Source organism: Accipiter gentilis, chromosome 3 (genome assembly GCF_929443795.1).
Source record: "Accipiter gentilis chromosome 3, bAccGen1.1, whole genome shotgun sequence".
In the NCBI taxonomy this organism is placed as follows: domain Eukaryota; kingdom Metazoa; phylum Chordata; class Aves; order Accipitriformes; family Accipitridae; genus Astur; species Astur gentilis.
The window spans coordinates 19,581,268-19,594,371 of NC_064882.1; the positions used below are offsets into that span (position 1 = coordinate 19,581,268).

General features: G+C 37.3%; 1 protein-coding gene across 1 annotated transcript in view; it reads left to right on the forward strand.

The window, feature by feature from the left end:
- The window catches only part of CORIN (corin, serine peptidase), a 168,674-nt gene that overhangs the window by 18,008 nt on the left and 137,562 nt on the right, over nucleotides 1–13,104 (forward strand). Inside the window, exon 3 of the mRNA XM_049793730.1 lies at nucleotides 10,314–10,766. Coding sequence (XP_049649687.1) covers nucleotides 10,314–10,766 — 453 coding nt within the window. The remainder of the gene's footprint in view (nucleotides 1–10,313; nucleotides 10,767–13,104) is intronic.

Sequence of the window (13,104 nt, forward strand, 5' to 3'; positions counted from 1 at the left end):
AAATAGATATTTATGTTAGAACTTTAGACCACTGTCAGTGGAATGGAATATTTATCCCTTTATGTCACACATTGGTGTGCAAGTCTGATTTTTATTTTCAGGTGAAAATTAGCTTATAAATAGCCACAAATCTTTCTGAATAGCCTACAAAATATTACGGTTTAACTAAGGAAAAATATGAAATATGTATCAATGCAGAACCCCAAGTATGTTTTGTGGAAACTTGTTTCAAGTATATTAGACTTCATAATGGCTTAGTCTGTTAACTAACTGTCTGTTACAGAATTAAAAGGTAGTAATTTATTACAAAGTTTTTTTTTAAAAGCCTTCCATTTGTTACCTTTAGAGAAGCTGACATATCATTAAATTGATTCAACTACAACATGAGAAAGACAGTAATGCTAGGTTAAAGCATTACTTTTTCAGGAAAATAAAAGGTTAAAAAAATGATCTGCTTTCAGTGCTGAGGGTTTCTGGGATTTTTACTTCTTTTTTTGTTAACGAGAATAATTTCTAGTTGAGCTTCCTTAAGGACTTGACAAGCACATCTGTAACAAGTGGGGTAATGTGTGAGGTATACAGTTATAAATCTATTTTCCTATTTCAAACCCCCAACTTCAATCCACATTGTAGAATCAAATAGTTAGCAAGCACAGGAAGAAACTAAACACTTCTCAATAGCACCTTCAGCACTGTCAAAATCAAGATAACTTAAATCTGTTTTCTCAATTCAGTCTGTAAAGGATTTGCAACAAGACGTTGTAGGCCTGTTCTTTTCATTTAGCTTAAGTTGGGGAAGTAAAAAAACCCCACAAAGCTAGTGAATGTTATGATTGACAAGTAAGTCTTGTGATGTATCTTTAAACTAAGAACAGTCTGAAGTGGATTAAGATCAAATAAGTCTGGCAATTAGGAAATATGATGCCATTCAATTTACTTTCCTTATGTTTAGCATTCAGTTTGTATCCTTCATATCCTCAGCCCTAGATTTTAATTCTTTGGTGAGAAAGCAGATAAAAAAGCAGGTATACTTACGTCAGCCCTACTCAATCTCCTCCTCTAAGGCATGTATTGACATAACACTCATTAAAATGTATGAAATCCACTAGGGAAATGGGACCTGTTCTGATCCTACTTAGGTAGCAAAAATCAGGACTATGTCCTCTTAAGTCAGTGTAATTACTGTAGGGTGAAGAATAAGGCTTGGTGTTATTACCCGAGTCTAAAACTGGCAAAGCTCTCATCAGCATCTTTTGAGTTAGTATGTTTATAATTTAGTATTCTTCTCTCTCAGTTAGCAGCTTTCATTTTATGTGCATTGATAGCCTAGAACAAATACATCTGATTACTGGAATTAAATGAACAAATTCTGTGGGCATCTTTAAAGTGTGTGTAATATAGTCTTTTCTATTTACTGAGAATGCACTATATCCAGAATTGTAGTTCATATTCTTTTCAGATCAATAATAACTGAATTCTGTTACAGTCTAATACTGGTATGATGACTTACAATGTAAGAAATGAGTTGATAGTTCTGACTGGCTAACACAAATTATTTGATATATAGGGAATTCTGTTCTTATTTTTTTCACGAAATGGAGGAGTTAAGTTCTGTGGTTTTCATTCTAGTATCATTCACTGGTGCTTAAAACATAAATGGAGAGCTCCAATATATTATTTAGAACCTTATGAACTTCTTTGCTTTGACTTTGGTAATGAACTCATCAGAAAATTAGGCCTTTTACATTTTGCAAGAGAGTATTTTGTTTCCTGTGGTAAATTTGTAAGTAATTACTCTCCTCCTCCTATAATATTTTTTAATTAAATGAGGCATATACACATGGAAAAGTGTGCATGCACCTTAGAACTTTCCTATTCGCTTTCCTTACATCTGTTTTGTTGCCTGCACATCATTGCAAGCTCTGATGTTGAAGAAACTGAAAAGTTGGTATGGGTGGAAGGAGACAGGTAGAGCAGTACCTACTTGAGGTGTGTCATGGGGGCCTGTATTCAGAATGTCATTAATCAACCTTTCAAAAATTATTTACCATCAAAGTATTCAAGATGCAAAGCCCTTGAAAAAGTTATTTTGTTAGAACCATGTACAAAGAAAGGACAAAGCAAATTATCAGTAAAGATACATATTTTGACTAAAGATATAAGAGACTTTTAGGTACATAGAAGAAAATATCAAGCTGAGTTGTTTAGCTTTCATTTCTCTTATGTACTTACACTCTGGCTCTGCATACTCTTCTGTCTCTCATCAGGAGTATAGCATGCTTGTCAATCTGTAGAAGAGAACTTTGTAATGAATGAATGTTGTTTCACTCATTGAAGTAGAAGCAGTACCAGTTGCTATGAAGGAAGTCTAGCCTTTAGTCCATGGCCACAATAATTTGTTGATTACATCAGGGACAGGAGGGCTTAGGAATGGTGCTTGCTTTGGACTGTTGAAGACCTAACATGCAAGACCTTGACCATGAAGACCTAACTCAGCAATATAAATTTGAAGGGGGGAGAAAAGGCTAGATTATACATGACTAAAATTACTGGTATCTTAAAATTTCATCTGACCCCTATAGACATCAAGAGCCTTCTAATAAGACTGGTCCATTTTTTTTCTGGGGATAATAGTATAGTATAGTCAATTTTCATTACTTTCCAGAAAAAACAAACAATAACTGAATCCATGGTTTGAATAGCTAAATATTCCTTTAAAATGAAGAGACATAAGATCACCTTCAACTTGTGTTAGAACCCGTAGTCTATGTCCCATTTTGCTTACACTGAAAAAGATACCTTAAATAATGAGTAGTATGCAAATGTTACAAAGGTGAAAATTAGTATGCTTGTAAGAATTGAAAAACCTCTGGCATTTTCATTTTTTTCCTTACACTTGAAACATAGTTTAAAAGTCCTTCACAGCTGGTAAGCATTATACCAAATTAAAAATTTTTTTGATTGTACCTTAACTGCTTACCATTGCAGTTATTTCTCTGGGAAAACAAAATGCTTTATACTTACAGTTCCGTAAAGGAAGATCAATTATATTTATTTTATAGTGACAAGTGCATTCTGTGGTAGATGTCCCCTTCCTCCCATTCCTTCACATCAGTATCCTCAACTCATACGTGATCTTCTACCACCTCCTGTTAACAGGCATCCACAACTAATGCTTTGTCTATTGTTTTCTGTAGAATTCAGGACAAGTCTTGTGACACACATAAAGAATGGTTTCATGCATGTCAGACTTCTACAGTTCAGATGTAATTTTTGGGCATATGATCACACTGCAGGACCACATCAAAGAAGCCTGCTTTTCAGGCAAGCAGCATACTCTTATCTATGCACAATGTTAGGCATTCATGCATTTTGCAAAATAATATTTTAAAAATCTGTTAGTCCATCAATACTGGTGGGAATGAGGATTACAATCAAAGTCTCTAAGATGCACTGTTGACTATGGATATGCAAATGATTGAGGTTTGGTTCTTTCACCATCCTTACATTATCTGCATGTAGTGTTTATATTTTGGCTCTGACATGTATTTTGAGATTAATTTTGGTTCTTGGTGAGAATTATTACAAGTGTTATGTGTGATGGGTTGTATTTAGCATTTTCATCTTACTCTCCTTAAAAACAAAGCTCACTCTAATAGCTGCATTTTTATTCTTTGTATAAGTATGAACTAGCATGGGCAGTTCTCAAATCATTCTGTTGTTTGGGAAGTCTATAGCAAGATGCTGTCCACCTGAGAGATAATGTCAATGTTCTTGCATGTCACTGGTTGAACAATGATCATTACTAGTATATCATCTGTGAGACCTGTATTCTCTTTTCCCTTCCCCTGCTGAGAACACAGAAGGAGCTGCATCTCCTTCACAGAATAAACGTCAGGAAAAGTACATTATAGTAAAACTACTAGGCTTAGCTTTGTGGCAGTTGGATCTTCCACATTCATAAGGTAACATGCATGTGTCAAGACTTCTGTGTCAATTTGAGAACCCAACTGTACTGGCCCACAAGGAACTTTTTGCCACACAGAGGAAGTTAAAGTTGCAGGGAGTTATAGTTATACTCTAGGGTAAAGGATCTTGATCCCTGAATCATTTGGAGATGCTGTTAGTTCTCCAAGTGATGTCGAGCCTTGAGGCATGTGACGTCCTCAAATTCTAAAGTGACTAGCAGCATGAAGATCCGAAAGTTACAATTGTGAAAGCAACATGAAATATCAACAATTCCATTGTCAATCAATGGCAATATTTGTTGTAAGACAGGTGTCTAAATTTAGGAGTTTAACACTAGCATATAAATAAACCATTTGGTGCTGGGAGTTTTTCTGGTGGAAGATGGTAATCATGAGCTAAATGATCTGCTGGTTCTTTAATTTGATCTTGCCAACCCAGCTATACTATGGGGAATGTCCAAAGTAGTGTATCCCAGAGCAGCCTGTATTTCACCCATCTGTAAGAACTAATTTAGTCTAGCAAGCCTTCTTTTTACACCTGGAATGTTGGGGAAAAAAAAAAAAAGAGGCTGTGAATACAGCTCCAGGTCAGAATGCCTGCTGTGAGACATCACTGAGGTCAGTGGGGAATTGTTTTTGTGATCTAGAGAATAATAATGAAAGTCTGTCAGTCCTTCCAGCACAGATGGACAGAAGGTCACAGTGACTGAAGCACGGATTCTGGTGTGGCATAACTGATGCCCAAGGAGCCCATGGAGCTTTATTCAGTAGCCAGTGTAAAGTACTTAACACAGGCATAGAGTTCAGGACTGTTTCTGAATTGCAATAACACCATTATGTGTATGTTACACTTCATTTCTTAGGTTAAGAAAAGCTTTATAAATAAAATTTTCTAGTTACATGACACATCATGCTCAAGAGACAGGGATAAAAGATATCAGGTAAGATTTTTTCTTAGACCACAGAGTTATGATTGTAACTGGGAACTTTCAGGCAACAACATCTGTTAATATGAAAGGTAGCTACTCTCTTCCCCTCCAGCCTTTTAATATGATCCTGATATTTTTGCTGAGACTTTGTTGTCTGAAGGCCAGGAGTTGATGAAAGTGAAAATCTCTCCTTTCTGCACAGGACCTTAGGAGCCTGGCTTTGTTGTGCAGCTTCTTTAAAAGATGCCGTCCACAAATTCTACTTTTTGTTCCATTTTATCTGGGAACTGATCCATTATTTGCATAAGTCACCTGTTAAGTTGAAAAAAAAATAAAAATTAGAACTGACTTCCTCTTTGGCCGCTTGGGCAGCTAGTAAGCCGTTTAAGGTAATGTCTTTACTTGACAGGAGGAGCAGGATAAAGTCTATTACTACAGCTCAACTGATGCACAGTGGTTTGGTATGCTATGGGACCTCCATATTATCAGTGATGTGCCCATTTCTTCAGAGTGCAGAGTCATAGGGACAGACCCTGCAGAAGAAATCTCAGTGGATATGTGCTGGCTAGTTATAGTAGTGAACCAGCAGTTTATTCCCTATGTAACTGCCTCGTCCATTACACATACTTTGGTAGGCTGCTTTGCTCTGTTTCATTAGCTTTTTAAACAAACTTGGTCTTTTTCAGATTTCCTGCTGTGAACTGCTAGAAATCACACAGTATACACTGCCAAAATCTCAATTTAATAGCTTGAACAGTGTGACTATTTCTTAGATCTCATAACTGTCCATTTCATATCTTTCAATAAAACATTAATTCCCCAATAGTGAGCACCAACTGGAAAATTATCAGTAAAACTGTTGGCAAAGCATTGCTTTGAACTGAATGACAGGGTGCCAGTTCCTCGTTTTTGTACCAAATACAATGAAGGCCAGCATGCTGTATATTTCTGTCATCTGGATATGTCCAGCTGTAGCTAGAGACACAAATCCAAAATGGTTACAGCTATTTCTCAACCAGTTAACTATCTGGCTTATGATTTACTGTCTACAGCTCTATATGAACTCACATTGGAAGAATAGCTGGATATAGTGCGCATGTATACATGAATAAAATGCATGTTCTGTATGTGTTGTATGGCTGTTAGCAGACACTGATAGAGTAATTCAGTTCTCATTACTGAAGATATTAAAAGAGAATTGATTGTTTTAAAGTATCACACTGTTTTCTTAGCTATCTTAAAATTTAAATAGTTCCTTCAGGTCTTTTGATGCTATAAAAAATCTCCAGTAAGCTTAATTTAAGATTGAAGATATACAGTGGTATTTTTAGGGGGGAAAAGTAGGAGAATCAAAGCAAATGGGAGCCTAACTCAGAGAGTGGACTCTGTAGCCTGGAATTAAGTGCTTGAATTCCCTACCATGCATTGGGAAGAAGTGAGGATAGGAGGAAAATGTGTGGGGAGAAGAAGGTGACTCAGGAAGGTGATCCAAAACCCTCACATACTAACCACAACAGAGTTGTCATCTAGAGCGAGCCAGCAGGGAACGCCAAACAGAGTTCTACACCTGCCTCTCTCAAGGGCATATGCAAAAAAAAACTATTGAAAAGAGTTCTAAATACAATTCATTGTCAGCTGAGATGATACAGTTGGGAAGGGCTTTTGTGTAGAAGAGGTTCATTGTGTGGTGCACCTGTCAAGAAGAGAAGGGGAGTTATCACTAGGAAACTGTGAAAATAGAACAAAAAACATTATTGTTGGAAAGATGGGTTGAAGAAGCAAACAAACATTTGGGGATCTCAGTGAAAGAAGTAATTCACCTTATGGGTAGTGAAAGACATAGCTATTACTTGTAATTTCAGAAAAAGCATGAAATAAGGCTGAGTGGGGAGAGGATAGAATCCAGTGGGTAACTTCAGTATTTTCCTTAACAGTGCTTATTGGTCCACTATATTAAACCAAAAGGGGTTTTTTAAATTTCAGGAGTTTACCTGTCTTGTAATGTATTGCCTGCTATTCTGCTGAGTGATATATAAATAGCTAATAATTGTTACTTTGACTTCAAATCATTATTCATAGCTCTTTGGGACCAACATTTTGCAGGCTTTTTCTATTGTGTTGAGTGGAGGAGAAGAGACGAGCCTAGGGAGGAGGAGAGAGAATGTGAAAAAAATCCCCTCAGCTATTCTTGAGTTACGGAAAAAAATTACTTCCAAAGGAGGAAAAAAGCTCATTTTAACTTTTTGCAAACTACAGAAAAAAACTACTGAAGTTTGAAACTTGAAACAAAGTAGGCTTCTGAATCATAGAGATTCAAAGCTTTATTTGGAATCGAAGCATCCAAGTAAAGCTACATAAGAGTGAGCACAATTTCTGAGCATTATCTATCACAAAGTTTTAGATTTTAGGAAATCATATTACTACTGGGTCCTATTTGTGAAACCAGAGTACATTCATTGTTCCCATTTGGCCTGACCATAGGACTCTAGCAAAAAAAAAAAAAGCTGCTGAAATAATTTGCAGGTGGGAGATATTTAGTTGCTTCTGTAAAATACACTCAGTAAATTCCTCCAGATCCCAATGAATTATGAACATTTGCTGGTGGAAAAACAGAAACCTTAACATGTATATATATAAAGTTCCCCTGGGTTCTTCCAGTAGAAGTCAGACACAAAGATTTACTCACAGTTAGTGACACAGGAGCCAAAACAACCTAAGCCAGATAAATGAGGACATGGTAAATCTCAAATGGTAACTGTTTCATTGAACCAGGTTATATTTCAGGAATCTTACAAGTTTTTCTTGCTGGTTCCAGTTGCTACAGATAAAAGTTACTCAGTGAAAGAGGAAATACTAAGATTGCCCCTTCTTAGCTATTCTAGTTCTCTTTTCTTCTTACCTATAAAGCTTTCCAACCCTAAGTTACTTCAGAATGTAACTAAAAGTTGGATTCTTCTGGCATTGTTAGTTACTTGTAGCTGTGATTAATAAAGATTTCCTCCGGGCCAGTCCTTGAATTTCAGACCAGTCAACTGATTTAGTCTAGCTGCAGAGTGCATGAAGGGGTGAGAATAGGAATGCAATAACAGCAGTGGGAAGGGGCTCAGTGGGTATGGGCTGTGTGTGGTGCCTGGAGTGGTGGGTTTGGCTGGGAAGAGAGGCTGGAGTGGTGGCAGGTGAACGATGCCTGGCTGAGAGGGGATCATGTGAATAGCCATCCTGGTAAACGCAGTAACCAAACTGAAAACGAATTTCAGGGGAGATGGTGGTGGGTGTTGGGTGGACTGGAAGAGTCATCTGTACCAAGCTGCTAATGAAGGCTCAAATTAGTATGAAACTAGGAAAAAACTATTTACACTTCATAGTAGGAAGCAGAAAGAATAAACTGTGTGATTTGCCTTGAGTACTGAGGGTTTGTAGAGAACAACAGGAGGTGAATTCCTGCTAATGTGCTTCAGGTGTGACCATCTTTCTGTCTTGAGGGCCTGTAGCTAGCAGTAAGGGTGAGAGAGAAGAAAAGGAGCTGAAAGGCTAAGCAGAAAACTCTCTTCTTTCCACATGGAGCCCAGCTGGAGGAACCTGTGTTTTCGACCTTTTCTTTGGATTTTGGCTAAGGAAATGCTGTTGTGTTTGTGTCCCCATCGTTGAAAGGACAAATATTCTTCCTTCCCTTGTTTTTACTTTATTGTCTTGAACAATGAGAGGAATGATTAACAACAAGAAAAGCTATTAAAATTATCAATTGTTGCCACGGTATTTGAAAGCTGGTGGGAGATTTTATGTTTTGGGGGATTCCTTTTAATTATTTGTAATCAAGTCTGGCTGAACTGTGTTTATTATGATTGTTAAACTCTTTTACGTGACTGGCTAGTGGCAAAAATTCCTTTTGCTATTTACCAAAAATTTCTTACATTGTGATACAGAATGATACTTCTCTTCTAGCATTAAATATGACTAGTACATTTGTGTTATAAGCGGCGACGAAAAATTGTACGCCAGTCCATGGATAATCCAATCAAAGTTTATTGAAGCAAGCGGCAAACAGGCAAAACAGCGCTGGGCGGCCAGGGAGTCTCTGCTCTACCAACGGTGCGCACCCCCCTCCCTTCAGAGTCCCCTTTTTATAGTTTTTTTGTTGCCGGGTTAGAGTCCAGAGTCCGGGCCCACGTGGGCTTGTTTAGTATCTTCTGCGATTGCGCGCCTTGTTGCTGGGGGAGTCGTGGGATGAAGGCTGTAGTCTTCTTCTGTGTTTCTGGTCATCTGGAGCATGCGTACTTTAAAATACATCCTTATTAGGCATTGAAAGCTAATACATCTTGTTCACTTAGCAAGACATTGTAGTTACAAAGTTACCTGCTTGCAAAGGCCAACACTGCCTTGCAAAAACGAACACATTGTGCAAGGTTTACAGCACCAGTTTGATTAACAAACACATAAAATAAATTTATCACAATTTGGTTAAAAAATTTCAGTTAGTATTTGTAGTTTTTATTATAGATAACTAAGTTATATGTCCTATATAGGTTTGAGATGCCTTCTTTATTACTTGGATTAATTAAATATTTCACTAATAGTCACAGGTTAAAAATAGATTCTCTTTCTATTTAGTTTGACTTTGCTGATGCTTATGGGATGCATCTTGTTAGTTTTATGCAGCTATTTTGATTTGTGAACTGTAATTACTTGCAACTGTTCAACACGTAAAACTCAGCAAAGTCTGTGTTTGTCTATGGTATAATAAATGAACAACAACAACAAAGAAACCCCAGGAAGTGCCTGAAATTTTGGATACAACTATATATTTAAAATCCAGTACCAGAGAAGAATGTCAAAGAACTCGTGAACCTATATTTAGCAGTGGTAGTTAAATTATGTAATCCTATATAGAGAAAACAATACCTCTTTCCATTTTAAAAGTTAGTGAATATAAAATATATTAAAAACGTATCGGTTCCCTTGAAGCTTCAGAATTAGCTTTCTGAAGATGGTGGTACTATGAAAACAAGAGATGATGCAATTTAAGAAGAGAAAAAAAATAGTATTGCCGATCTTGGTTAACACTATGATAGAACGAATGCATGTTGGAGCTCCCTGAAATTACACTCTATGGTTATAAACGTGTAAGAGTTCAGTGGCCTACTACAATAAGATTAAAGAATTTTTAGTTCATGGAAGGGTTTATATGTTTTTCTATTTATCCTAGCGTAGTCATAGCTTTTGTTTTGATGTGCTACTGTTGTTTTGTTGAATATATAACATGAAATTCTTGACTTTAGTTCTCTTTAGTTTAAACTTTGAAATAAATATTACTTTTTAAATCTGTGCCATTATATTTATTATTAACCTTCCAAAATAATTTGGTAACACTTGTCCTTCCAGGTGATGTTAATTTTGTTGCTTTCTTCCTTGCTTTCAGGGGTGTTAGAAAAAACATGCTTTTATTCAAATGGAAGCGAGATCCTCACAGTTAATGGTGACATTGAAACATCTGATGTTCTTTTGCCAAACATGGTTGAAAACAGTTCCAAGATTGAGCCCACAATGGATCTCAGCACACTGCCCTCTTCCTGGACCACTGCGCCTTTATCTGACGTTGACCAAATAAACAAGAACTCAAATACATTTAGAGATACTTTCCAGGAAAATTCATTTGCTCTCACAACTCAAGCCACAGTACTCAATCCTCACTCTACGTATGATGCTGCTTTGGCAGAAGGATCTGAAGACAGCACCCAGCTGTTTGCCACTGCAAAGGAGGTGACTTTGTGGTCTGCAGATGCATCCTTTAACAACACAGAGAGGATGACCACTCTGCCAGTATTAGGTCCTACCCTTCCATCTGTGCCACAAAAAGTGGATCGGAAAAAAAGTAAGTTCACATTTTATTTGGCTCCATAATTCTGACTCAAAAAGTACAGAACATCCTGTTGGTATGCTTCCCAATGTGTTCCCATGAGTTCTAAGGAATGTGTCCCTTTTGATAATTTATTTTGTCATGCACATTCCATGTTGCAAGCAATTGGTTTCTTATCAGAACATTTGATTGACCCTGTTGAGGAAGATGCAGTAAATTCTTTCAGGTATGAATACTGTCATGGTTTAACGCCAGCCAGCAACTAAGCACCACGCAGCCGCTCACTTGCTCCCCCGCCCCCCGCATTGGGATGGGGGAGAAAATAGGGAAAAGAATTAAAACTCGTGGGTTGAGATAAGAATGGTTTAATAGAACAGAAAAGGAGAAACTAATAATGGTAATGATAACACTAATAAAATTACAACAGTAGTAATAAAAGGATTGGAATGTACAAATGATGCGCAGGGCAATTGCTCACCACCCGCCGACCGACACCCAGCCAGTCCCTGAGTGGCGATCCTCCTGCCCCCACTCCCCCCAGTTCCTATACTAGACATGATGTCCCATGGTATGGAATACCCCCATTGTCCAGTTTGGGTCAGGTGCCCTGACTGTGTCCTGTGCCAACTTCTTGTGCCCCTCCAGCTTTCTCACTGGCTGGGCATGAGAAGCTGAAAAATCCTTGACTTTAGTCTAAACACTACTGAGCAACAACTGAAAACATCAGTGTGTTATCAACATTCTTCGCATATGGAATCCAAAACATAGCACCGTACCAGCTACTAGGAAGACAGTTAACTCTATCCCAGCTGAAACCAGGACAAATACTTACAATACATTCTTCAACTAGCGATAATCATGCATGCTTACCAAGGCTGAAAATGAGTTATTGCAGACCGTATTCAGTTTGTAGATTGAATTTTCTGTGTTTCATTAAGATTATATATGTGGCAAGTACCTTCCTGAACTTGGGATGTAATTACAGTTACAACTTTTTCTATGTTAATGGATAAATTCTTCTCTAATTTGAGGTGGTTTCTCTATGTAGCAATAAAATTCCAGTGACGTTTCTGGGGACTATAATCAAAATGTCTAGAGAGAATAATAACAGTTAACTGTGATAAGTTTGGGGTTTTTTTTGGTTTGACTATGAAAGCAGGTGCATTTCATTAGTGCCATGGTAATTTTATTGATTCATCATGTCAGTGGTACTGAAAGGTTCCCTGATACTGTTTTGCTAACAGTTGAAACACTAGGGTACCATATTAAAATTATTTTGTTTCTTTTGAGCTGCATATCATTCCTTTGCTCTTGATCCCACCAGAGCACAAAGCAGAACTTACTCCAGGTCATAGAGAGATCTGAAAGAGATGAAAGGAGATAGTCAGTGACCTAGAAGTGGCACACTCTATTAAATGCATTTTTGAAATTTCTATAAAATGAAAATGAAGAGATGGTGTCTGACAGTGGTGATCACTTCTGAAAGGCTGCTGAATTATAAATTACTTTGAGGAGCAGGCCTGTGTGTCATTCCTCTATTGGGTTCTGTGCTCAGTTAATTTTTAAGACCTGATATTAGTTACCTGAAAGTTTTTGTTCTGCTGTTCCTTTTTAAGCATTCTCCCTTCAGGATTTTGTCCCTTCTGCTCCCCCCCAGCCCCAAACAGGAAGATAAAAGTTGGGAAACAGCTGTTATGTCTTTTCTTGTTTTTTCTGGAGTGAAGTAAAAGTAGGGAAAACCTTTGAATAAGACTTTTTTTAAAACCTGACACACAGAAGAGATTCCTTCTGAGGACATTTCAGCAATAACTTATTTTCTCACTGCTAAAGTAGGTTTCAAAAATAATAACTTACTGTGAATCAGTGATTTGTCAATATTCTCTTCTGTCCCCTAGACTGTAGTGACTCCACAGGCTTTCTGTAGGTTCTGTTTACTGAATGATTTTTTCTTAAGCAGATTTATCTCTTATTTTCCGCCCCTGCACTGCAAATTCAGAACAAATGTATGAAAATGCACACTTGTATCCTATTACTGATTTATTCATTTACCTCTTTTGGTAACTTGGTTAATTATCACCACGCCAAGGAACAGCGTAAAAGCATAGTGTGGTACACTACAGATACTTCCAAGCCACAGGATTTTCAATAAATACTGTAGCAAAGGACATCTCAAGGTTAGTGGCCTGATGATTAATATTGAGCAAAACTGTAGGGCAATATACTGCCTGATTTTGTTAAATAGGTCTTCTCTGATATGTTGTGGGGTGTAACTGTTCCTATTCTAGAAGGTGCTGTCTTTGCATTGCAGTCTTAGTAACTGGGTAGATACAGTATGGATATATTGTGTAAGATT